This window comes from Betta splendens, chromosome 4 (genome assembly GCF_900634795.4).
Source record: "Betta splendens chromosome 4, fBetSpl5.4, whole genome shotgun sequence".
NCBI lineage: Eukaryota > Metazoa > Chordata > Actinopteri > Anabantiformes > Osphronemidae > Betta > Betta splendens.
In genome coordinates, this window is record NC_040884.2 from 33,841,685 (window position 1) to 33,869,461 (window position 27,777).

General features: G+C 45.2%; 1 protein-coding gene across 1 annotated transcript in view; it reads right to left on the reverse strand.

The window, feature by feature from the left end:
* Positions 1–27,777, reverse strand: part of slc5a9 (solute carrier family 5 member 9) — a 185,704-nt gene that overhangs the window by 47,660 nt on the left and 110,267 nt on the right. The window contains exons 7-8 of the mRNA XM_029148717.3: positions 5,275–5,355; positions 4,900–5,105 (exon numbers count right to left, since the gene is read on the reverse strand). Of these exons, the coding sequence (XP_029004550.1) occupies positions 4,900–5,105; positions 5,275–5,355 (287 nt within the window). The remainder of the gene's footprint in view (positions 1–4,899; positions 5,106–5,274; positions 5,356–27,777) is intronic.

A 27,777-nucleotide genomic window follows, 5' to 3' on the forward strand; every position in this document is an offset into this window, starting at 1 on the left:
TGCTGGACTCAGGTTGTTGTATGGAGGACCTTGTGAACATTCCTGCCCCACCGACCCTCCGAGCAGAATTTGAGCAACCTGACAGAAAAGAGGTCATTAATGTCATGCCAAGATTTAACAAACCAGCACTATAAAAGCTAAGTTGAAAATGTGTCCACTACGAGGACAAGGTAGCCAGTTTCGCTGTTACGGTGGAATCAGTGACTGTGACTTTTGATCCCCGCGGCGGATCACGGCTATGCGCTTCCTCAAAGAGGTGTGGTGATCAACTTTGCTTGCGACACACAAAATTAGAGCATTTTGGACGAGAGCTTAAAACACACATTTTCAGACGGGTCGTGTGGGCAATCTACAGAGCTTTTTGGAATGAAAAGTTACAGACACCTTACTGAGACATCAAGGTCCAATTCTTTAGCACCGTGTAGCATGGAAAAAGTGTGTGCATGGACCTTTAAAAGACCTCAAATCCTGGATGTCCCAAAACTTCCTTCACAATTAAATTCAGATAAAACTGAAATTCTTATTGTTGGGCCTAAAAATCTGAGAGACACTATTGAGTCAGATAGCCACCCTGGATGGCATAACATCACACATCATACATTAATGTACATCATACATTAAACAAATCTCCAGAACCGCCTACTTTCATCTTAGAAATATGGGTAAAATCAGAAGCATCCTCTCTCAGAGTGATACAGAGAAACTGATTCATGCATTTGTTACCTCTAGGCTAGACTACTGTAACTGCCTACCCATAGGATGTCTTAACAGCTCTTTAAAAAGCCTACAGCTTACTCAAAATGCTGCAGCCAGAGATCTGACAGGACTTGAGTGAGGGAACGAGAGATCACATTTCTCCTACATTAGCTTCTCTGCACTGGCTGCCTGTAAAATGTAGGATAGAATTTAAAATTCTCCTACTCTCTCCTTCTTATTTTAAAGACCTCATAGTTCATTATGCTCCGAGCCGAACACTTTGTTCTCATGCTTGTGGTTGTTGCTGTTTTTTTCCCTCGCTTTTCCCTCACTCCAACCGGTTGAGGCAGATGGCCGCCCACATCCAGCCTGGCTCTGTTGGAGGTTTCTTCCTTGTTAGAGAGGGAGTTTTTCCTCTCCACTGTTGCTGTCAAATGAAAGGGTGCTGTTTGTGGGATCTTTTGGGTTTAATTGTGTAAGGTCCTAACCCTTACTTTGTAGAGTGCCTTGAGATAACTTTGTTGTGATTTTGCGCTATATAAATAAAATTCAATGGAATTTAATTGAATATCCATGTCTCCTCTAGGTGATATTATTATGTCGCCCAAAGGTTCCTTTAAGTAAATTCAGCCTTTTACAGAGGTACACTATTGGATTAGATAGTTACTTTAGATAACATAACATTACCCTCAGATTGTACTTTGACGAACCTTGGTATCATCTTTGACCATCATGTATTAAATAAATCCCTAGAACCGCCCACTTTCATGTTACAAATATAGCTAAAATTAGAAGCGTCCTCTCTCATAGCGATGCAGAGGAACTGATTCATGCTACTTCTATGCCAGACTATTGTAACTCCTTACTCATAGGATGTACTAAAAGCTCCTTCGAAAGCCCACAGCTAATTCAAAATGCTGGAACCAGAGCTCTAACGAGACTTCAGAAAGAGAGATCACATTTCTGCTACATTAGCTTCTCTGCACTGGCTGCCTTCAAAATGTAGGATAGAATTTAACATTCTCCTACTCACCTACAATGCACCTTCTTTTACAAACCTTCTTATCTTAAAGATCTTATAGTTCATTATGCTCCCAGAAGGATGCTTCATTCAACATTATTAGTACTAATATATTAGATATCTATGAAATAGTTACAAATATAATTAAATTATGGCTTATTTCTGCCTTTCATATCAAATTACACCGCTCCTCCCATTTACTGCATGGTTCTGTCCGTCTACCTAGATCCTATAAATACTACTAAGTGAGATAGTCAGATCATCAACAGTAAACCAGCGACGTCTTTGCGGTCAACAAAGCATAATCCAGCCATCAGAAAGTGAAAGAAATGTTTAATAATCAGAGACAAGAATGGCCAACATTAACTTTTAAAACTTTTTTTAAAAAAAGGTTTATTTATCCTTTACTTTAAAAAGTTTTTATCCTCCTTCTTGAATCTCTGCCTTATGATGGCGGAGGAGTTTGTGTTCCTGAATAACCCCGGGAGCTATGTTATCGGGGGCTAAATGCCACTGTTTGGCCCCAAGGCAAACAGGTCCTGGGTGACGGGTCAGACTAAGAGCGGTTCACAAACCCCTTATGAAAAGAAAACCAGCAAGGACGTTGCCCGGTATGGTGCAGATGGGGCCCCACCCTGAAGCCAGGCCTGGGGTTGGGGCTCACATGCAAGCGCGTGGTGGCTGGCCCTATTCTCACTGGGCCCAGTCGGGCACAGCCCAAAGGAGCGACGTAGGACCGTCCTTAGGTGGACCCACCATCTGCAGGAGGAGTCATAGGGGCTGGTGCATAGTGGATTGGACAGCAGTCGAAGGCATAAGCCTAGGCGACCCAATCCCTGGATAACCAATCTGGGTACTGGGACATGGGACGTGCTCATAGCTCCCCAGCTTAGCCACCTTGTGTTGGGGCTTTTTCCTGGTGGACGAGAGGGTCGCTTCCCTGTGCCTTCGGGTGGGGGATAGGTCACTCAATGTTGTTTATGCTTACGGGCCACACTGGAGTGTGGAGTACCTGGCCTTCTTGGGGTCTCAGGAGGGAGTGTTTGCCTCCAACTGGGGACCCCATTGGTTTTCTGGGAGATTTCAATGCCCACGTGTGCAATGACAGTGATACCTGGAGAGGCGTGATTAGGAGGAACGGCCTCTTTGATCTGAACTCGAACGGTGTTATGTTATTGGACTTCTGTGCTAGGCATAGTTTGGCCATAACAAACACCATGTTCGAACATAAGTGTCCATCGATGCACATGGCACCAGGACACCCCAAGCTGGAGGTTGATGATGGACGTTGTAGTTGTTTCACCTGATATTCGGCCACATGTTTTGGACACTCGGGTGAAGAGAGGGGCTGAGCTGTCAAATGACCAACACTTGGTGGTGAGTAGGATCCCGCTTGCAGGAAATGAGGCTGGAATGACTTGGCAGGCCCAAACATATCGTGAGGGTCTGTTGGGAACATCTGGCTGACCTTTAACTCACACCTCCGGGAGAGCTTCGACCAGATTCCCGAGGAAGGTTGGAGACATGGAGTCTGAGTGGACCATCTTCTGGCCTCAAAGAGATTCTGGCAAACCGTTTGATGTCTCAGCAAGGGGAAGCAGTCCTTCACCAACTCTGGGGAGCTGTTGACCTCGACTGGGGATGTTATCGGACGGTGGAAGGAGTACTGATCTCCCTAAACACACCTTCTGCTAAGGAAGCAGATTCAGAGGTAGATTTGCCCATCACCCAGGCTGAGGTCACCAAGGTAGTTTGTAAGGTCCTTGGTGGGAGGGTAGCGGGGGTGGATAAGATCCATCCTGAGTACCTCAAGTCTCTGGATGTTGTGGGGCTGTCTTGGGTGACACACCTCTGCAACATCGCATGGATGAGGGGGACAGTTCCTCTAGACTGGACAACTGGGGTGGTTGTCCCTCTTCAAAAAAAGGGGGAGAGGAGAGTCTGTTCCAACTATAGGGGGATCAGGGAAAGTCTATGCCAGGGTACTGGAGAGGAGAATTCGTCTGATAGTCGAACCTCAGATACAGGAGGAACAATGTGGTTTCCGGCCAGGTTGTGGAACGCTGGACCAGCTTTATACCCGCAGGGTGCTTGAGGGTTTGTGGCAGTTTGCCCAACCAGTCTACATTTGTTTTGTGGACTTGGAGAAAGAATTCGACCGCGTCCCTCGTGGCATCCTGTGAGAGGTGCTCCGGGAGTATGGAATCCAAGGCTCTTTGCTAAGGGCTGTTCGGTCTCTGTACAACCAGAGCAGGAGCTTGGTTTGCAGTTCCCGGTGCATAGTGGACTTAAATAGGGCTGCCTTTTGTCGGAGGGGTTCTGGTTTGGGGACCACAGAATTGCATCTCTGCTTTTTGCAGATGATGTCGTCCTGTTGGCTTCAGCATGCGCTGGTGCGGTTTGCAGATGACTGTGAAGCGGCTGGGATGAGAATCAGGCCATGGTTCTCGACAGGAAAAAGGTGGCTTGCTCTCTCCAGGTTGGAGGAGAGTTCCTGCCCCAAGTGGAGGAGTTCAAGTATCTTGGGGTTTTGTTCACAACTGAAGGAAGGAGCATGAGATTGACAGACGGATCGGTGTGGCGACTGCAGCAATGCGGTTGGTGTACCAGTCCATCGTGGTGAAGAGGGAGCTGAGACGAAAGGCAAAGCTCTCAATTTACCAGTCAATCTACCTTCCTACCCTCCCCTATGGTCATGAGCTTTGGGTCATGACCAAAAGGGAAATTTCATGGATACAAGCAGACGAAATGAGCTACCTCCATAGGGTGGCTGGTCACTCCCCTAGAGATAAGGTGAGGAGCTCTGTCACCCGGGAGGAGCTCGGAGTAGAGTTGCTGCTCCTCCACATCGAGGGGAGCCAGTTGAGGTGGCTCGGACATCTGGTTCGGATGCCTCCTGGACGCCTCCCTGGGGAGGCATTCTGGGCATGTCGCACTGGTAGGAGGCTTTTTTATTCCCCTGAAAGCCTCAGTCATTCACTCAACACTTATTTGTGGCGTTGAAAAAATAAATATTTCCATCCTGGTAAATAAATGTGAACTATGGTGCCCCATATGTTCGAATAAACAATTTACCACCTAAACATTGTTTTCTGGTGCAGCCTACGGTGGTCATACAAAAAACATTATTAATTCACACAATTCCTCAGAATTTAAAAGGACAAAATTTTAGGTAAAATTACCTGATCTGTGCACCAGACCCACGTAGCCAGTACTGTAAGTCCAAACATCAGACCTGGCCAGGGTAAATCCCCAGACACAGGGTTTCTGAATATGTGAAAGGCATCGCTACGTGGTAGATGGCAAGATGTGTTTGTGACTGTCACCGAAGGAACAGCAGACATGTAACGAATCACAAGGCCCTCATACCAACCCACTTTGGAAAATCCTGTGAAATGTACGCAAACATATTTTTAAATAAACTTGTTTATAAAATATTAAAACATATTTTCTTCAAAATTACAACTACAAAATATCAACTCAGACAGATTTAAACATTATTATGAGATAATAGTATATAGTTTTTAAAAAATTATATGTGTGTGTCGGCACTGTACCTATGAACATCAATGCACAAGATCCACCAACCATGATCAAAGTTTGGAAAGCATCGGTGTAGATCACTGCTGCCAAACCACCTACACATGCACACGCACGCACACGCACACACACACACACACACACACACACACACACACACACACACACACACACACACACACAGGAGACATCTGTTGTTGTACATAAATAAAAAGCAGAATTAAAGGCTTGCAGTCTTTAAATTAAATTAATTTAGAAAAATACTACTGTACTACTATAAAAGTTCAAGTTCAGCATGGTTGTCAGCTCCGGTTTCCTCCAGTTAATGGAAATTTAAGGTAAGGTCTTAAACCTACCTATAGCGCTATATACATAAAATTGAATTGAATTTATTTGAACGGGCTTTAATAGAAGGCTGTGCTTCAAGCTGCTGTTCTGCAGGCGTCGTAAAGGCCATTAAGATAAGAAAAGATAAGAAAACCTTTATTGGTCCCGCAGTGGGGACTTCTCACAACAGCAGTACAGATTAGCAAGAAGAAAGCGAGAGAACAGTTCGTGTTGGCACAGTAGTACAGTACAGGTGGAGTGAGTATGAGGTCATTGAAGGGTTATTGCACAGTAATGAATATAAGTCTTGTATCTTGTTTGAACAAATGTAGCACAGATAATTTTTTATGTTATGCATTGTGTAAATATGGAGTAGACAAATGATAATTCACAGAGTTTGCACAAATATTGTGCAGAGCAGGTTACTATATAAACCACTGATGCAGTGGGTGAGTGAATTTAGTGGGACGTGGTTAACAGTTCTGATTGTACAGTCTGATAGCAGCAGGCAGGAAAGATCTGCGGAATCTTGCGAGGGTGGATTCGTCCGCTACTGAAGCTGCTCTCCAGAGCAGACAGTGAGTACTTCAGTGGGTGAGAGTCCTGGTCCAGGATGGATGTGAGTTTAGCCAGGACCCTTCTCTCATCCACCTCCTGCACCGTGTCCAGAGTGCTGCCCAGGACAGAGCTAGACTTCTTGATGACCCTGTCCAGTCTCTTCCTGTCCCTCACTGTGTTGCTGCTGCTCCAGCAGACCACATCGTACAGGATGGCTGATGCCACTACAGAGTCATAGAAGGTCTTCAGGAGTGGCCCCCTCACTCCAAAAGACTCAGTCTCCTCGGCAGGTAAAGTCTGCTCTGACCCTTCCTGTACAGTGCATCCGTGTCCAGTCCTGTTGTTCAGATGCACACCCAGGTACTTGTAAGAGTCCACTCTCTCCCTTCTCTGGATGTGCATCGGTGGGATCACAGCAGGCTGCCGTCTGCGGAATTTCACCACCATCTCCTTCGTTTTTCCTGCATTGATCAGGAGGTGGTTCTGCTGGCACCAGTTCACAAATTTCTCAGTAAGCCCTCTGTATTTTGTATCATCGTTATTGGTAATCAGTCCATCATACATGATCACATCTTGGGTAAAAGACGTGACTATAAAAAAGTTAAAAATTGTCACAAACCAGAAGACTATTTAAAACTTAATGAAGCCTGCCCCCAAGGGCTACTTCTATATGGAGAAAGCCCACTGCTCTGTGTGTTGGGGTGACTTGGTCAGTACCCAATGGGATGATCTGAAATTTTCTCCCCTGCCGTTGCCAGACTTTACCTCCATGGAGTGTTTAGCCTTCAAATGCAAACCGCCATATTCAATGACTGTGCTGCTTATATACCGCCAAGCCTGACTCCTCATTTCTCTTTGAAATACACAACTTACTTATCTATTCCATGTCAAGCAACATAGTTATTGTTGGGGATTTAAACATTCATGTGGACGATCCCTCCTGTATGCTTTCAACAGAACACAGCAGAACTGATTGATCTAACTTCCATGGCTGGTCAGTACAACAGTGGATAAACTGGTAGAACACTATAACAAATCCCTGAGCATTACTCTTGACCTGCATCCTCCCGTCAAGTAAATTTTCAATGCTCTACTCTCTGGTATACACAGGAATCAAGCCGAATAAAAATTGGCTGGTCACGACATGGATCACCAGTCTAAAAAGTCTAGACTCACTGTTTGCTTGCTTTCTGTGACCATCAAAAGCTTATTTCGAATCCTTGAAGGATGCACAGAGTCAATCTTACTTTAATCAAAATCAATGAAAATCCATCTCATGGAACCACAGCTTGTCTTTTTTCACTGAAGCTATAGAAGTGTGATGCAACAGCTTTTTTGACTTTTTTAGATCTAAAGTCCACAACATCCTCTTTTCAATTTCTGGACCCCTTTCCTGTCTACCTCTTCCTCCCTGCAATCTCTCCCGTACTTTACTGAGGTTGCAAAGAGTTACATCGAAGAAACTATGTAAGGAACTGAGGCCATCATTCTGAACATTGCACCTCATCCCAAAAGTTCTGCTCAACTCAATTTCCATTATCAGCCCGTCATCAAAGTGACCACCATTTTCACTGCATCATTTTTGAGACCTAATGACTCATTCCTACCTGTAATATATATATATTACACCAAACATCTAGTGAGACAAGTATCTCAAAAAATCAATGCATTTTAAGCTTTAGGTGTGTCACTTACTGTTTGTGAGCTGTACAGTCCAATTAAGTCAACCTTTAATCTGCCAAAGTCAAAAAACCTTGCATATTTTGTCAGGCTTTAGAGATTTCTTATCACCAAAATGTTGTGACATTTGATAAAACAAAGTGTTCAACAAAGTGGTCAAACCTGGTTCCCATTTGAACACTGATGTTGTCCAGAATGTTATAAAACATTCTTCACCTCTCCTCTCATCTCTGACTGACTGTTTACCTACACTGTCTATTAGGCCAAGTGTGGTGCATTTCTGGTCGTACCGTTCATAGAATGGGTCAAACTCATGCATTCTATAACTCCAACTGTGTCGTGGATTTGAGCAGAACAAAATCAAATATCCATGACTTTGTTTTGTAGAACCTTAAATAGGGCATCAATTTCAATAAAATGCCCTCATAGACACTGCATCAAAAACAATGCTGCTGGAATTGTAAAAACCACTGGCTTCCTGTTTCATCCCTGATTGACAACAAAATCCTGCTTCACCATATCTGCAAGAGCTGATCAGTCTACAACCTTCCACCCGCACCATCAGGAAGCATGCTCCTCAAAATCCTATTCACCAGGCACTGTACCGTGGGGAGCAGAGCCTTCTGCTCAGTTGCACCTTGGCTCTGGAACCGCCTTCCTGTCCATCTTAGAGCCATACAGAGCCTGAACTCTTTTATACTCAACATTAAGACCTTTCTTACATTAAGACTTTACTTTAATTAATTGTTTACACCTTTTTTTCTTTATTTTTTGTGTATGTTAGCACTTTGAGACTCAATGAATGAAAAGTGCATTACAGATAAAATCTATTATAATTATTCTGACTGACTGCTTCTTCCAAAAATAATCGCAAGTAATTGATGAAGTACTTCATAAATGGTATTTAAGGAGGGTTTGGTAATTGTTTGATATGTTTTTCAGTAGATCTTTCAGCCAAGGTGAGAATACATTATTACTTGAATGTGCTTGTGAGTGGGAGAAGGGATGTGATGAATTTTGTTTAGCAAAAACAATGAGTTGAAAAAAAAACAGTTCACCACTTGGTCCTGTATCTATTGTGTTGGTCTGTTCTCCACTCAGGGTGCGTGGATCTGCTGCCTGGGTGATCTCTTCTTCTGCCGTTCTTGTTTTAAAGCTTCGCCAAGGTGCTGAAACAGATATTCCAGGAGGCAGGGCAGACGCAGCACTGCTAAATACGCCATAGGGTTCCACACGCTGGCGGCAGAATCAGGTTGTGACGCCACTGCCCTAGGCAATTCAGATTGACCGCTGCCTGTGGAACTGCGACCGGGAGCATGGATCCCAGGTCCCACCACGAGGTTCAAGCTCAGCTTGTGCCAGGGGGCCGGGGGCTCAATTGCTGAAGAACCCATGCAGTTATGCCAAACCTGTCTCAAAATATTTTTAACCCTTGCCAATATAGATATATTTTTGGCCATTTTTTTTTGTATATATCTGACATGAGATTTCCAAGAAAATTTATGATCTACTATGACACCTAGAAATGTCATTTCATGTACTCTTTCTATATTAGCTCCCCCAATTTTCAATTGTTAGTTATCTAGATTATGATTCCCAAAATACCATGAAATTAGTTTTATCCAAATTCAGAGATAGTATATTACTATCACACGATTTCTTTATCTTCTCAAGTTCCTGTGAAACCAGTCCAAAGAGTTGCTCTAAGTTTTCCCCTGATGTCCATATAGTAGCAAATAGAACTAATTTCATTAATTGAGAAACATTGCATATGTCGTTAATGTATTATATAAATAATTTAGGTCCAAAACTGAACCCTGTGGCACTCCTCATACAATGTCTAACTCACTCGATTGATATTCACCCAACTTCACAAATTGACACCTCTGTGCCAAATAACATCTGGTCAATTTTAGAGCCATTCCTCTGATACCATATCTTTCTAATTTATCCAATAATAATTTATGATTGAGGTCAATAAATATTCCCATTCTGTATTTCTTCTCATCCATACAGTGGCAGCGGTTCAAAGTGACTAGGGTTTTTACTGCAGTACCGACGCGTCGCCACGGCGCAGCGAGTGCGTCGCTGACTAAAGATTTTTAATCCTGCAGCTGGCTGAAAAAAATCAGGACGCTAGTCTCGTTTTAACCACCAGGTGGCGCAGCGTTGATTAGAAGCCTCCAAAGCACTACAGCGTAACTGAGGTCCGACTGTTCATTTCTACCTGTAACACACATATATTACACCAGACCTATTTTACTATTAAGTGTCTGTTGTGTGCTAAAACATGGGGAGTGTGAAGGGCAACAACTTGTTGATGGCTTAGCTGTTTTCTGTTCACTGCGAAGTTATAATTGTTCTGTGTGGTTTAAAACAGGCAGCGCCACAGCAGCAACACGTTCTTGTTTTTATTCTCCTCAGCTTATTCGTGTCTTTAAATAGAAGGCGTCTCTTAAAAATATGTACACACCCACCGCTCTAACATCTGATACAACATATTGACTTCACATAATTCCGTGATTATGCGTCGCGGTTTAATTAATATAATTTGAATGCGCAAGTAAAGACGTAGAGCGCAGTCCATCTGCGACTACAGCCGCTTATTTAGGTTTTAAACTTCCACAACTTGTTAATGAATGTTTTCCAATAGTCGTAGATTTTACGTAAATAACCGTAATAATCATAGGAATTTGTTTTACAGCAGTTGTCGGTCGTAATTTTGACAGGACGCCAGAAATCAGCAGATCTACAGCGACGCATTACAGCAACATGTTTGTTCCTACGCGTTTACTCTGTGTCTGCAGAACTGCAGTTTGACTTGTTTTGACTGTGCGTGTCATTGTAACTGAGGCTGAGAGACTTATTCGACCCATGTACGTTTCAACATTTTCATTTCCCATCCGTCCATCCAGCCACTTTCACCGGCGTTTTTGTTTCTCTTTCGTTGAGCTGCAAACGGATTTTATTCAAAGCACCGCCTTACAAACCAATTAAACAGGCAAAAATATTTGTTTTTTACAAAAATACACGGAATTGGAGGTAATATGTTTTTATTGTTTAGAGACAAACGGAAAACAAAAAGTCGTTCTATCGTTACCTCTGCTTATAATTTGGTGGAGACATCAAACTCTTACACAAACACGTGACGTGTTTCGGAGTCATGTGTCCAGACAGAGAGTGACCAATACACAAATGTGTGGATGTGCAAATGCAGGCTACGAGAGGAACGGGGGAGTGGCGCACTAAATGTAGCGAGACTTTGTTTTGACTGTGCGTGTCATTGTAACTGAATGAGTGGCTGATGTGACTTATTCGGCCCGTGTATGTTTCAAAACTTTGATTTCCCATCCGTCTATCTATCCTGAATAAAAGCATCGCATTACAAACCAATAAACCGAACAAAAATATTTTTAACAGAAACACACGGACTTGAATTTAAAGCTGTTTTTTCGTTTAGAGAAAAACGAAAAACAAAAAACCTCTGCTTTTAATTTTTAATGGAAGCTCAACCGTGGACGGGTCACGGGGCAGCAGTCGTAGCAGAGAGCTCCCGACTGCCGCTTGACTGAAACACGAGATCGAATGATATGTGATGTGTTTCGTACTCAGATGACTTGGATCTGAGTTCGACCAAGCTTTTGCTTGTCTCATGTTTGCTCACAGTCGCAAAGGAAATCTACACACCCCTCCCCCTCCTTCGTAGAGGCGCATAGACATGCTAATGTGTTGCTACTTCTCGATCAGCAGGTGAGAAATACTTCAGCTTCAGGACAAAGCTCTGTGGGAGACTGGGCAGCATCGGGCGGCGTGATCAGCTGCAGGTCTAAGACTCATTAATGCAGCAAGTAGTTTGTTCTACATGTTTACTCTGCAAAAATAAAACGTATGTATTTATCGTAGCTTTCTGATCTAAGTTATTTGTAGCACTTCGACATTCGTCTAAAATATGCAGTGCATTTTAAAATGAAAATACTATTATTATTATTTATTACCTTTATTGTAAACACAGTATTAATTGCACAATTTGGACTGGCGAAGATTTGCACTTCTTTCATAATAATCATGGATAATCAAGGAAGAAACTGCAGTTCATAGATGTTACTCAGGGACGGTTTAATAAAGATTCAGTGTGTTTTCAACTGAACTGTCAGCCAAGGTACGTGCATTATCAAATGAATGCGCCTGTCAGCGGGGAAGACATCAACTCTATTCAGTCGCTCTTCAGTCGCTGCTGCCGTCTCCTCCCCAGTTCACACACCTTAACACTAGTACTACTGGGTTTTCTAAATATACCAGTTCCTACTACAAGGTGTTCCTACGAAGTTAACCAGCTGTTTATTTCGTTATTACTCCTTTCACCTGTACCACATAAAGTCATTGCAGAGCTACAGCCGTGTTCCTACGAAGTTAACCAGCTGTTTATTTCGTTATTACTCCTTTCACCTGTACCACATAAAGTCATTGCAGAGCTACAGCCGTGTTCCTACGAAGTTAACCAGCTGTTTATTTCGTTATTACTCCTTTCACCTGTACCACATAAAGTCATTGCAGAGCTACAGCTGTGTTCCTACAAAGTTAACCAGCTGTTTATTTCGTTATTCCCTCTTTCATGTCCGTCTGTTGAATGAAAGTGGGCGGGGCCATCCACGTCCCAGAGCAGGGACACTGGGGGAAGGGAAACGCGCATCAACACGCAGGACAAAGATCTGCGTTTCTCTGCTGCTACAGCCTCGGCTGCGTTGGGTTGTTAGTGTCCCTTTCACTTGTACCATATGAAATGTGTTCCTACGAAGTTGCTCAGCCGCTTTCAGAATCAGAATCTTTTTTATTCCCCATGCAGGTTTGAACAGGGCAAACATTATTTTTATTTACAAAAAAAATTAATACGTTTACAGACTGACCGGTGATGCCGCACGGGTTGCTCTCAGTTAAAACAGCTGTTTGAAGCAGGGAAAAGCGAGTTAGCTGTCCTTGTCGATGCCTTGACAATGTTTTATCATCGGTTAGATCTCTGAGCCCCGACTTTTATGTCTTCTTTGGATTAAAAAACAAATGTTGAATGTTCTCAAATAATATAATATTGCCGCCCTCCGCGGCTCCCAGTGTTTGTTTTTTTTTTTCATTTAAAACGTGGGTGTTACCGGTGGCAGACCTCTGGTCTAGATCATCCTTATTCACTTTTTAAAATTGTAGTAGTGTAACCTTAGTTAATATTCCTTTTTATTTTTTTTATTTTATGTTTGGGAAACGTGACATTTCAGCTACTGTGATTTTATTTGTCATCAACATTAGTTCCTACCTTTCCTTGTTGACGGGGGACAGGAAAAAGGTGACGCGCGTTGGGTGAGAGCGGCGTAAAGAAAAAAGTGTACATGTGCCGTACTGTCTTGCCGTGTGGTGCATTAAAGAAGCATTCCACGGAAAGAAAATTGCCCGTACCAACAGCGAGAAATCAGGGACGCTGTTTTTCCAATAATTAAAATAAAAAAACTGCTTTCACTCAGACTCGAACCCCGGACAAAAAAAAAGACATTGTGGCCATGCACGTTAACCACTAGGCCACCCAAGACCTGATCATTGGTTGTTCTACAAGAGGCTATATGACGTAAGCAACTACGATGTTTTAGGACCAAAAGTGGGAGTCAATCGCCACCTACAGGCCAGAAGGACGTAACACACTCCTCCCGCAGTACAAACCCGCCACTGACGCGGCAGATTTGAAACCCAAACACGGTGGGGGTAGACACTTTTACCGGCTGCCTCTGTAGCAGTTGTTATGTCCTCATCAGGTCAGTAATGGCAATGATTTTGATCTATTTGACCTAAAACCATATTGGCAATCAGAGAGGATTTTATATCTGTCAATGAAATAATCTAATGTTTTATTAGAAAGTTTTTCTAGGATTTTTCAAAACTGTGATAACAGAGAAACTGGTCTGTAATTTGTAAAGCTGTGCTTTTCACTAGATTTATACAGTGGAATAACCTTTGCCGTTTTCATTCTACTGGGGAACTTCCTGAGTCGAAATGACATGTTAAAGATATGAGTTAATGGTTTGCATATCCCTTCAACTACCCACCTAACAGTTGTTATGGTGATTCCATCACTATCAGTACATGTCTTGTTACCGCATTTGTTCACTATCGCTATAATTTACTTTTCAGATATAGGTTAAACTGCATCTATATACATTCCATGTCCCAATAGCTAGATTGGTTATCCAGGGATTGGGGCGCCTAGGCTCCCGCCTTCGACTGTTGCCCAATCCACTCTGCACCGGCCCCCTACGGTTCCTCCTGCGGATGGTGGGTCCACTTGAGGACGGCCCCACGTCGCTCCTTCGGGCTGTGCCCGGCCGGCCACCAGGTGCTCGCATACGAGCCCCAACCCCGGGCCTGGCTCCAGGGTGGGGCCCCGGCTGCGCCATACCGGGCGACGTCTCTGGCCTTGGTGGTTTGCCTTTCATAGGGGGGTTATGAACCGCTCTTAGTCTGGCCCGTCGCCCAGGACCTGTTTGCCTTGGGAGACCCTACCAGGGGCATTCAGCCCCCGACAACATAGCTCCCGGCGTCATTCGGGCACACAAACTCCTCCACCACGGTAAGGCGGCGGTTCAGGGAGGAGCTACCAGGGGCATTCAGCCCCCGACAACATAGCTCCCGGGGTCATTCGGGCACACAAACTCCTCCACCACGGTAAGGCGGCGGTTCAGGGAGGAGAGGCGGCGGTTCAGGGAGGAGTTGGCGGATCGGTGCGGCGGCTGCAGTAATGCGGTCGGTGTACCGGTCCGTCGTGGTGAAGAGGGAGCTGAGCCGAAAGGCAGAGCTCTTAATTTACCGGTCAATCTACGTTCCTACCCTCACCTATGGTCATGAGCTTTGGGTCATGACCGAAAGGGCAAGGTCACGGATACAAGCGGCTGAAATGAGCTTCCTCCGCAGGGTGGCTGGGCGCTCCCTTAGAGATAAGGTGAGGATCTCTGTCACCCGGGAGAAGCTCGGAGTAGAGTCGCTGCTCCTCCACATCGAGAGGAGCCAGTTGAGGTGGCTCAGGCATCTAGTTCGGATGCCTCCTGGACGCCTCCCTGTGGAGGTGTTCCGGGCATGTCCCACCGGTAGGAGGCCCCGAGGAAGACCCAGGACTCGCTGGAGAGACTACGTCTCTCGGCTGGCCTGGGAACGTCTTGGGGTCCCACCGGAAGAGCTGGAGGAAGTGGCCGGGGAGAGGGAAGTCTGGAACTCTCTGCTTAGACTGCTGCCCCCGCGACCCGGCCCCGGATAAGCGGATGAAAATGGATGGATGGATGGATGCATCTATATAAGATTTATATTGAAGTCCCACATATAAACAATAATTTCTGACTTATTCTCGAATACTTTCCTTCCATCCAATCATTAAAGTTTTCAATGCTGGCTCAAGGTGCCCTATATATGCAACATTTTTCTTCTTTTCCATAAGAATTTCTACTGTCACACATTCCAGCAGATTATCCACCACCCCTCTCCATTCTCTTATAGCGTAGGTTTGTCACGATTCATGTCAGTTCCTGCTTTATTCTGAAAGGACTTCCTGTTCACATCTCACCTCAGCTGTTGCTGTCATCACCGGTTCCCATTACTCACACCTGTCCGTAATTAGTAAATCAACACCAGTATTTAGTCTCCACCTCTCACACACTCTAGCTGCCAGATTGTCGAGTCATTGCACCACTATCCAGCGTCCTAGTCTTATTATCTCATGTTACTGATCTTGCCTGCTTTTGACCGCCGATTCCTGCCAGACCCTCTCCTGTACCTTGGCCTGGATTGTGACATTTGCCCGACCGTCTGACCAGTGAGTTTGTCTAGCCCTTACCTGTACCGTCGCTGAGTTTCTCCGTGTTCCCGAACCTTTGCCTGCCTCCTGGACCTGATCTCGTCTGTTCCTTCTCTGTACCTTTTGTTGAGCCATCCTGTGTATGACCTGGACTGATAGACAACGTTTATGCAATAAACCCTGCTCAAATTCATCCAGTCCGAGAGTGCGCTGTGCATTTGGGTCCTCAGCCGTGTGTTCGTGACAGAACAATCTGGCCAGACTTGGACCCAGCCAGCGCCAAGCCTGCACCCAGGTCTGTTGCTGTTTTTCTTTTTATTTTTTTTTCGCTGTTTGCTCGCCTCCGGGTATAACCACGCACTGGAGCGATGGAGTTTTTTTCCCCGAGCTTACCGGAGGATATCCGCGGCGATTTCCAGAGACCAGCTACAGAGACCCAGCCCCCGCCGCTCTCAGCGCCTCAGGCGACGGTCAGCCGCAGGCGCTCCAGACGGCGTCGGCGAGGGCACAGTTCCGGGGTCCAGGGTCCAGAGACCTCGGTCGCGGTGGCCGAGCAACTCTCCTCCCCGGCAAAGGATTCCCTCGGTTCCCCTACTGAGTGTGTCATGTCGATTGCAGGCATCCCAGATAGCGTCGCACAGCGGATCCACCTCCACTGTTCTCCCCCGATTGCGTTCCTTTTTGCCCACCTGATGGGCACTGCTGATTTGACAGCAGACCAGGGCACGAAGGAACAACTGTTCGGGGAGGCAGCTTCCCTCATCCTGAGGGAACCTGCCCTGTGTGAGGCCCTGCAACTCCCAGGCCTGCAGCCAGCAGCCACGCCAGCGGCTGGCAGCAGTCACGTTCAGGTCCCAGTCCAGTCGAGTCACGTCCCAGTCCAGTCGAGTCACGTCCAGGCCCCAGTCCAGTCGAGACACGTTTAGGTTCCAGTCCAGTCAAGTCACGCTCAGGCCTTGTCCCAGCCAGAGGGCACCACCCGTTAAACAAGTGCTATTTACATCCAATCAGGCCCGACGTCTACTCCGCCGAGCTCAGCAGCTGCAAGCAGCCATGCCGGCTCCAGAGAGGACGTCGTCTCAGTCGCTGCCGGCTCCAGAGAGGACGTCGTCTCAGTCGCTGCCGGCTCCAGTGAGGAGTCCAAGAGCAGCACTGCCGGCTCCAGTGGAAAGTCCGGGAGCAGCGCTGCCGGCTCCAGTGAGGACGCCGCTCCAATCCCCGTCGACCCTGTAGAGGTCGTTCCTGTTCCTGTCAGCTCCGGTAAGGACGCCGTTCTAGTTCCTGTCGGCCCTGTAGAGGCCGTTCCTGTTCCTGTCGGCTCCAGTAAGGACGCCGTTCTAGTTCCTGTCGGCCCTGTAGAGGTCGTTCCAGTCCCTGTTCCTGTCGGCTCCCTCGAGGACGCCCTTCTAGTTCCTGTTCCTGTCGGCTCCCCCGAGGACGCCGTTCTAGTTCCTGTTCCTGTCGGTTCCCGCGAGGACGCCGTTCTAGTTCCTGTTAGCATCGGAGCTTCTGCCGCAGTCCCCGCCAACCTCCAGGAGGAGGTCGCGCCAGCTGGAGTTCCTGTCGCAGTCCCCGCCGACCTCCAGGAGGAGGTCGCGCCAGCTGGAGTTCCTGTCGCAGTCCCCGCCGACCTCCAGGAGGAGGTCGCGCCGGCTGCAGTTCCTGTCGCAGTTCCGGCTGCAGTTCCCTACGACCTCTAGGAGGAGGTCGCGCCGGCTACAGCTCCTGTCGCAGTTCCGGCTGCAGTCCCCCACGACCTCCAGGAGGAGGTCGGGCCTGCCGCAGTTCCTGCCGACCTCCAGGAGGAGGTCGCTCCTGTTGCCGTCCCTGCCGCAGTTCCCGCCAGCCTCCAGGAGGAGGTTGCGCCCGCTCTCGTTTCCGCTGCAGTACCTGCCGGCCTCCAGGAGGATGTCGTTCCTGTCGCAGCTCCCGCTGCAGTTCCTGTCGGCCTCCAGGAGGGGTCGTTCCTGCTGCAGCGCCTGGTGGCCCTGCAGAGACTTTCGCCTTTGTCTCCTTGGGGAAAAAGGAGCCGTTCGGGGAGGTGCCAAAGGTTCCTGCGACGCATCGGCCCCCGGTGGACCAGCCCCGGTCACGCTCATCTCGGTTCCTGGCGGCTCGGCTTCGGCCGCATCTGCATCGTTTCCTGGCGGCTCGGCTCCGGGTTCCTGGTGGCTCGGCTTCGGCCGCATCTGCATCAGTTCCTGGCAGCTCAGCTCCGGCCGCATCTGCATCGGTTCCTGGCGGCTCGGCTCCGGCCGCATCTTCCTCAGCTCCTGGTGGCTTGGTCCCGGCCACGCTCGTCTCAGCTCCTGGTGGCTTGGTCCCTTCCTCATCTCTGGTTCCGGCTTCGTCTCCACGTCGGTCCTCGTCTCTGGTCCCTGCTTTGTCTCTGGTTCCGGCCTCGTCTCCACGTCTTTCCTCGTCTCTGGTTCCGGCCTCGCCTCCACATTTGTCCTCGCCTCTGGTTCGTCTGCCGTACTAGTGGCCTCGCCGTCGTCACCCCCTGCCGGTTGGTTGGCGCTGCCTCCTGCGGCCACGTCCGCCTCGGCTCCGCCGTCGTTGGGGCCTCCTCAACTTGGGGTCTCCTCCTGCCACGACGATGGCGCGGCCTCTGCCGTCATCGTCCGCCGCAACTCTGGGGTCCTCGGATCACCTCCGTCGGGAGGAGGCTGGACTTGGCTCCGCCCTCCCGGACTCCGCCAGCCTGGCTCTTGGGCATGGGGAGTGCCGCGCAACCAGCCCTCTCCTCGCCACCATCCCCCGTGAGAGGACAGTTTGGACCCTGCTTGTCATGGACTGTTGGACTTTCTGTTTCGGTATGTGGACTCATATGGACTCACGTTTTGACCCTCCTCCAGTCCTCCCTCTGCCCACCCTGCTTGTTTGCCTTGACGGGGAGGGATTCAGTCCCTCCTCCTGAGACCGCCCGCCCTGGTTTGGGGGGGGGGGCCTCCGTGAGCGCCGTGGTAGACGCCCTAGGGGGAGGGGTACTGTCACGATTCATGTCAGTTCCTGCTTTATTCTGAAAGGACTTCCTGTTCACATCTCACCTCAGCTGTTGCTGTCATCACCGGTTCCCATTACTCACACCTGTCTGTAATTAGTAAATCAACACCAGTATTTAGTCTCCACCTCTCACACACTCTAGCTGCCAGATTGTCGAGTCATTGCACCACTATCCAGCGTCCTAGTCTTTTTATCTCATGTTATTGATCTTGCCTGCTTTTGACCGCCGATTCCTGCCAGACCCACTCCTGTACCTTGGCCTGGGTTGTGACATTTGCCCGACCGTCTGACCAGTGAGTTTGTCTAGCCCTTACCTGTACCGTCGCTGAGTTTCTCCGTGTACCGAACCTTTGCCTGCCTCCTGGAGCTGATCTCGTCTGTTCCTTCTCTGTACCTTTTGTTGAGCCATCCTGTGTATGACCTGGGGGCCGTTTCAAGAAGGTGGTTTTGTGGAATCTCTGAGTTTGTTAACCCCGAAATGAGGAAAACTCAGAGTTTTCGGTTTCAGAAAGCGGGGTTACTTAAACCCGTAAAGTGGGGTAAGTTTAAGCCCGTTTCAAGAAGCGAGGTAACCGAAACTCAGAGTCAGTTACTATGGCAACTGACTCTGTGAACCTAACCTGGTCGCGAGCAGGTTTTATTCGGGAAACCCAGAGTTTCCTTCGGTCTCCGCCCCTTTTTAAAGTGAACAGCGTTTAAATACCTCGTTTAATCTTTCAGTTCATTCATAGATTTCACCTGTTTCCTTCGCGCAGAGACCAAAATGTCCGTTTCTAGAGGATCCTGTAGATGAAGACGCTGTATTAATTCACACGACGTTGAATTTACGCCACGAGATGATTTTAACGCCACGAGTTAATTTTCTGTCATATCGCCGTGCATATTTATTTTAGCGGTACCGTTTTTCTCGAGACTCCATACATACATTAATAATCTTATTCACCCATACGTCAAACACATCACCCATCGTGGCCGTGCTTTTACATCAGAACAGATTCTTTGTGTTGCGTTAGGTTTTTTTTTTTTGCAAACGGTAGTTTTTTTTATAACATTGGAGATGCTGAGCACATTAGTGAAGCCACTGTATGTAGAAAAGTTCGACCTCAAGCGCTTTCCTTGACACAAACTCCTTAAAGCCATTAAAGAGGAGTTTCACAGGATTGCAGTTATTTATTTATGGTATTTAATTTGTTTCATTGAGGCTAATCTGAAAAATGATCAGTTAATAATATCTTGCTGTGATCTGAAATAAACTGATAAATGTGCAGGTACACTGACTACTCTTTCTACTGGTCACTGTAACTGACATCACATTGTTTACATCACCAAGATCATATGTGATGCTGCACATATCATAAACGTGAACTCATGAATATATAGTGAGTCAACCCTAAGTAATAGGCTGCACTGTGGTAAGTACATGTATGTCCTATACACTTATTTCAATGCATGCACTACACACTCACAGGAGCACTTCTATGCAGCACTAAAGTAATCTAAACTTTCTTCTAGGAGAGATTGACGGCTTTCTGCCGCAGATAGGGGTTAATGCCAGCCCACACTACTGACCCCTGACCCAGAACCTGAAGCAGGCCCCCAGCAGCACTTTAATGTGGCCCTGCAGAACAAGAGCCCGGGTGAAAATGACCATAGGCCTGTTGAAAGCACTTCTTCAGTGTCTATGTCACCTCAGGGTAAAACATGAGAGGCCTGTGACATTATTGTGGCATGTGTTGTTCTCCACATTATTGCGATTATTAGAGAGGAGCAACACCCTGCCCTACAAATACAAGACCCTGAGGAGACTGCTTCCATCATGGTAATCTGCAGAGTGGATGGACAGTCAGATGTGATTTGCTTTAATGTCTTAATCAACCATCACCACCACCAATAAAAGAAACTGAATAGATGCAAACCATAATTTATTTGGTTTTTTTTTCATTTCCTACAAATACAAAGGCAATTGTTAGATTTTATGATTCTTCCAATAATTCATACAATTCACCTTTAACTATACAATCATCTCCATCTTGTGTTTGGGAATAGTTCCTTATTACTCTTACAGAATTGAACTCTGGCATTTACTGAACCTCACTGACTGTGTGCATCTGTGCAGCAGAATGTGACTGACCTCCTCCTGCTGTTCTTCCACACTCTGGGGCAGAGTGGAGATAATAAAGTCACTATACTTGGAGATCAAGTTACATCCTTTAGGCTACGCAACACAAACATCAGAAATCATGTGATGTGTATAAACTGTATTAATATTACACTTTATAATACTGAATTATGTTTTTACATTTCATTTTTAGCCATGTTCTTCTATGTCTGCAGGATTGCGCGTACATAAAAACTGAAATTAAATTCTTATATTATTACGTGTTTTGGGTAACTTTTAAAAACCTAATTAGATTAATGTATTAATGCTCTCCATAAAACGTATTGGATTATTGAATTATCATTACTCTACAAATCCCACATAAACCACAACAGGAATTTTAAAAATGCATAGACATAACACTGCACTTTTAATTCATACAAACATCGGTATTTATGCAATTACTGAAGTAACGCCTTAGATGAGTGAAAAGGTCCTTACTTTACGAGTGAAATATAACAACAATACTAAAATTATTTAGTATTTAGTTACGCTGAACACTATATGATTAAAATGTAAACTTACGCATTGACTCGAGCAGCTATTTTCTTCCAAGCTAAGTCTTTCTCTTTCGCCGCTGCAGCCGTGTTGCCTTTTCTATGGATTATAGACTCGTAGTCGCTATATGCTTGACGTATCATCCATTTCCGGACGTCTTTTGTTGTCCTGTTGCCATGGTGACTCGTAATATCTTCACTCAATTGATCAGGGCTTTGTATTGTCGCGGTGCACGCGCTTAACTCTGAGTCAGTCAACTCAGAGTTGCTTAAACCAACTCTTTTCAGCTGTTCTGAAACCGAAAACTCCAGGTTTGCAAACTCAGAGTAAATCAACTCAGAGTTTCGTTTTAATTCAGAGTTTGTTAAACCTCCTTCTTGGAACGGGCCCCTGGACTGATAGACAACGTTTATGCAATAAACCCTGCTCAAATTCATCCAGTCCGAGAGTGCGCTGTGCATTTGGGTCCTCAGCCGTTTGTTCGTGACAAGGTTTTTATCTATGTACAAGGCCACACGACCTCCTTTCTTTGTTTCTTTGTTTATACATTCTAAGTTATAACCATCAATCTCAAAATCCATTCCCCTTACAATATAAATCCAAGTTTCAGAAATAGCAATTATGTTAAAGATTTGTTTTCAGTCATGACATTGTGGGACATATCCCAGTGGGACTATTAAAGGTTTTTCTTATCTTATTGCTGTTAAACTGCTCACCTGTAATATTTGCAGCTATTATCAGAATTCTTAAGTCTTAAATTCTTAGTTTTTTTCAGGGTCAATATCTTCATTCGCTTCATAATAGTGATATTCAGTGTCTCCTAATGTGTTCAGTTCCATTTTCAGTCCATCATAATCTATGATTCTCTGTAACATATCACTTGTCTCATCCTGTGTGTGGGTCATACTTGATGTTGGTTCCGACATTTCTGACATCACGTTTCTGACATCAAAGATACCAGTATACCTGTACACCTGTGTGCTGGTCTTGGGTCGTGTGTCCAGGTTCCGATGTCGGGTCACCAATCGGTCATACCGCAGAAACACGATGTCTCCCTTCCCCCTGCCCTCTCTTAGCTTCGGCATTACCTCCCTTTTCTTCTTCCTCACAGCCTTAGATTAGACGATTAGAAGGTTTCCCCAATCTGAGCCCGCTCCATCTCAATATCATGTTGAATTTGCAGTTTATCTTTTAGTATTTCCTTAATCTTACACTATGATTCCATCCAGCTTTCTCCGGGGGTTTCCTTAATTCCTTCGAAGATCAGGTTTTTTTGCTTGGACTGTGCTTCCAAATACTCTATTTTATCTGTTATAGTTAACAGACTCTCACATGTATTGTAAACATCAGCCCCTCTTTTCCTTACTTTGTTCTTTTTGTACTCAATTCAATTCAATTCAATTTTATTTATATAGCACCAAATCACAACAAAGTTATCTCAAGGCACTTTACAAGGTAAGGTTTAAGACCTCACACAACTAAACCCAACAAATCCCACAAACAGCAAGCATTTAATTTGACAGCAACAGTGGAGAGGAAAAAACTCCCTCTCTAACGAGGAAGAAACCTCCAGCAGAACTAGGCTGGATGTGGGCGGCCATCTGCCTCAACCGGTTGGGGTGAGAGGATAGAGAGAGAGTAAAGCACAGTAAAAACAACAAGCAACAACAAGCAACAACAGAGCACAAGCAGGATGGTTGGACCAGGGACTGGATACAGAATGGTTGGATCCGCAGCTGCCCATCACAGACACCAAACTTTGAGTCCAATGATACCTGTAGGTGAGGACAGAGTGGAGGAGAGAGAGAGAGAGAGAGAGAGAGAGAGAGAGAGAGAGAGCGAGAGAGAGGGAGGGAGGGAGAAGCACAACTACTGGAGAGAACAAGACAAAGTTAGTTAAACATGGGACAATGATGGGAGGTTATTGGACAGAAGATGTAGAAGAAAATAGAGGAGCTCAGTGTATAAATTAAGTCCCCCAGCAGTCTATGTCTATTGCAGCTTAACTAAGAGATGGTTCCTGTGACTAATAATCATTGCCAGTGACCTGAAACATCTCTAACTATGAGCTTTATCAAAAAGGAAGGTTTTAAGCCTAATCTTAAAAGTGGAGAGTGTGTCAGCTTCTCCAACATTTTGAATAAGCTTTTAAGGAGCTGTTAGGACATCCTATGAGTAAGGAGTTACAGTAGTCCAGCCTAGAGGTAACAAATGCATGGATCAGTTTCTCTGCATTGCTCTGAGAGAGGATGCTTCTGATTTTAGCTATATTTCTAAGATGGAAGTAGGTGGTTCTGGAAAGTCCTTTCTTTGCAAAGCTCATTCTGGCAAAATGCTCCAATGCCACAGTCTATTTGTTTTTCCTCGAAACAAGAAAACGGGAAACGGCTTTAAATCCATTAATGTGTCTGGTTTTGAAAACACCGTTTTCAGCTTGTTTATTCTTTTGAAGATCCTTGCGCAGTGGCAGCGCAACCACTCTGCGGTAAAAAAGGTGGTCGCTTTGAAGTGTTACAGCTGAACATGTCATCGCTGGTCACATTGGGGAGGGGTTCAGAGAAAACTACGGACTCCAACATTGTTTTGGCGAACGAACACATCGACTCAATGTTAGTTTTAGTGACTTCCGATTTGCATAACTGGGCGTCATTAGCTCCTGCGTGTATTACGATCTTAGCGTACTTACAGTCGTAGCACTTCAAAGTGACCACCTTTTTTACCGCAGTACGTGCGCGTCGCCAGCGCGCCACGGGTGCGTCCCCGACTAAGGATTTTTAATCCTGCAGCAAACTGAAAAAAATCAGGGTGCTAGTCTCGTGTTAACCACCAGGTGGCGCAAAGATGTGAGGTCCAACTGTTTATTTCTATCTGTGTCTGCACATTAAGCACAAAAAACGATGTCATGGTATTGTATCATTAAATGTGCGTGTCATTTTATATTATATTTACATTTTTTTATAAATTTATTATTATAAATAGTATAGATTATTATGCGTCTTTGCTCGCTAGTGTGGGCTAGTGTTTGTTGTCAATTGCCGAAGCTGCTGATGTTTTTACAGTTTCCAGGCCAGCCGAGAGACACAGTCCCTCCTCCAGCCAATCCAATAGAATAATATAGGTATAATAACATGAAATAGGATTCTATATGTATTCATCAATCTGTGTTATAAATGTATTTTATATGCATATTTGTACTCGTCTTCTGGTTTGTTGATCATGAGGAAAACAAACTGGATTCGTTTCGTTTCGTCCTCTCTTTATATGAGCGACAAACGGAATTCAAGTGTTGTTGTTTTTTCGACACAAGGCACGGAGTTGGATTTAAAGCTGATTTTTTGTTTTGAGAAAAAAGCAGAGAACGAAAAACTAAGTCGTTCTCTCGTTATAGCAGCGTTTAAGTTTAACCAAACTCTTAAAATTTACTCCGACTGCAATGACCTATAGTTTGCTCTGACTGAATGAAAAGCCCGAATGACAGATGATGTGTCCAGGTAGAGCTTAACCAGAAATGTATGCTTGTGATAATGCAGGCAACGAGAGAATCGGGGAAGTGGCGTCACCGTCTGAAGCAGACAGTGATGTGAAGTTCCAACGATGGTGCTGAGGAGCCACTTATTCATAGGCAGATAACTTGGATCAAGTTGTCAATGCGCGCTAGTGTTTGTTGTCAAATGCTGATCTCGCTGCTGCCTTTATACAGTATGTCCTCGTGTGTAAGTACTGTGTCGTGTCTGTGTACGTTCTACATTTGATTTCCCCCTCTAGAATAAATCAAGCCGTTTTCTAAGAAATTGTCCAAAAAATAAAATACAAAGAACATCCGCTTCCTTATTTCTCTTGATATAAGCGAAAAACGGAATTTAATCACAGCACCGTGTTAAAACCAAATAAACGAGCTGAAAGTGTTTTCAAAACTAGATCTGGAATTAGATTTAAAGCCGTTTCTCGTCTTCCCGTTTTGTGGAAAAAAAGATTTTATTCTGGGGGACAAATCAAACAGTTGGAACATACACGGACCGTTTTCCGTTTCTCGATTAAAAAGAAACAAACGGCATTTATTCAAAGCAGCGTGTTAAAAACGAAAAAACGAGCTGAAAAGATTTAAAGCCGCTTTCCATTTTCTCATTTGGTTTCAACGATTTGGTGCAATTAAACAGTTAAAACACTAAGACATAGGCAATGTGCCCTTTAAACGGAAGCTGCATTATTATACTTTACCCTAATGACATTTACCACAATATCTGCAGAAAAACAATGTTTTATTACACAGGCAATACAATGGATTTGGATCTGCCTGCTACAGCCTCGGCTGCGTTGGGTTGTTAGTGTCCCTTTCACCTGTACCATATAAAATGTGTTCCTACGAAGTTGATCAGCCGCTTTCAGAATCATTTTTATTCCCCAGGTTTGAACAGGGCAAACATTATTTTTATTTACAAAAAAAATTAAAACGTTCACATGTGATTTGTCCGCTTTGATGTAGACAAAACTCTTGAAAGCATTTTACTTTCCATTCCGTTTATTTCGTTATTCCCACTTTCATATCTGTCTGATAAATAAAAGTGGGCGGGGCCATCCACGTCCCGTAGCAAAGGTAAGCGCTGACTGTGGGGGCTGGGCGCATCAACATACAGGACAAAGACCTGTGTTCCTCTGCTACAGCCTCCTCTTTCAGCCTGTTGTAATTGCAAATGCTGCACTGAGCTCTTTTACTGATGAGTTCAAACTGATGAGTTTTGTGTCTACATGAAATCGGGCAGAACAACGTCCATGCGTTTGTCACCGCTGAAAGCAGCTGGTGAACCTTTTGGGAACATGGCTCTAGCTCTGCAATGACTTTATGTGGTACAGGTGAAAGGGAAAATAACGAAATAAACAGAATATAAAAAGGAATCGCTTTCAAGCGTTTTCTGTTTATATTTTTAATGCACATTTATTAAAACTGTACTGTCGTTTTTGTAATTTTTGGTGACGTTACAGTGCAAACCGTATGAGATTTTTTAAACAAATAAAATAATGTTTGCCCTGTTCAAACCTTTCATTCACCAGAGGGACATGAAAGAGGGAATAACGAAAGAAACAGCTGGTTAACTTTGTACGAACACAGCTGTAGCTCTGCAATGACTTTATGTGGTACAGGTGAAAGGAGTAATAACGAAATAAACGGACTATAAAACGTTAACGCTTTCAAGCGTTTTCTGTTCACCCAAACTTGATGGGTGTACTGTCATCTTTTCAGAATATTTTTAGCATTTGCATGTTGTTGTAAATGAATAACAAAATTAACAAAATCTACGTTTAAAAAAAACTGTGAAGAGTTCCGTGTCTACATGAAAGCGGGCAGAACAACGTCCGTTTATGACTCACTGCCAAAAGCAGCTGGTGAACCTCTTGGGAACATGGCTGTAGCTCTGCTAAATAATACAGGCAGCCTATCATGTATGCGAAAATATAAAAATGTACAGTAATTACAACTCCTGCTTCCACCGGGATTCGAACCCGGGGTAAAAAATTGACACGTCAAGGCTGTTAACAATAAACAAACCATTACACCACGGAGGCGTTGTGACGTAGCTCTCAAGGGCCTATATAACATAAGTATAAGACAGCCTCATAAAGGCCAGTGTGGGGGCTGATCGCCACCTATAGGCCAAATAGACGCAACACAGCTCCAATGCGCTAAAAACCCGGTGATACCGCGCTGAAAATGCAAACAGATTGCCGTAAAGGCTGACACATTGAAGTGCTACGACTGTACGCTTATCTTTAGACAGGAGCTTATGATAAGACTCAATGTCGCCCGCTCTGGCCCCAGGCAAACACTTAACTATGACCACTGGATTCTATAACTTCACTTTTGGGACTATGGAGTCACCAATGATCAGAGTGGGTTTCTCAGCGGGTGTGTTGCTGAGTGGGGAAAATCTGTTTGAAATGTGAAGCAGTTGGTGGTGAACCGTGGGCACCTGCCTATAGCTACGTTTCTTACGAGTGGTCACCCAGTCGTTACCCGACATGGGAGTGTCGTTCTCCCATGACTGCTTTAATTTCATCCACATCGCGCTGGGTAAGCCACAGATTGGTTTTTAATTCCAACAGTAGTCATCAGGTCTTTTATTATTTGACTCCATGAATAGCTGCACGGAGCCTTTGAGGTTTTCGGTTTGTTGGTTCAACAGCGTGGTATACATCTGCTTCTATTGTTCCAACATCAACTCCACTCGTTCCTCTAAAACATACGCCTCGTCTACCTCTTCAGCTATCTCCTCTGTTTTGTGCTCTTTTCCTTTTTAGTGTCTTTTAAGTTGGCATTTTAGTTGGCTACTAATTACTCCTAAACCCAAACATAGTTCTAACTCATTTGAGAGTCTCACTCTGAGCCTTTCTCACCCAGACTCTAAAACTCCGAAGCCAGTTGTGTTTTGTATTGTTTACCATCCTCCTGCTCCATATTCAGAGTTCTTAACTGAATTC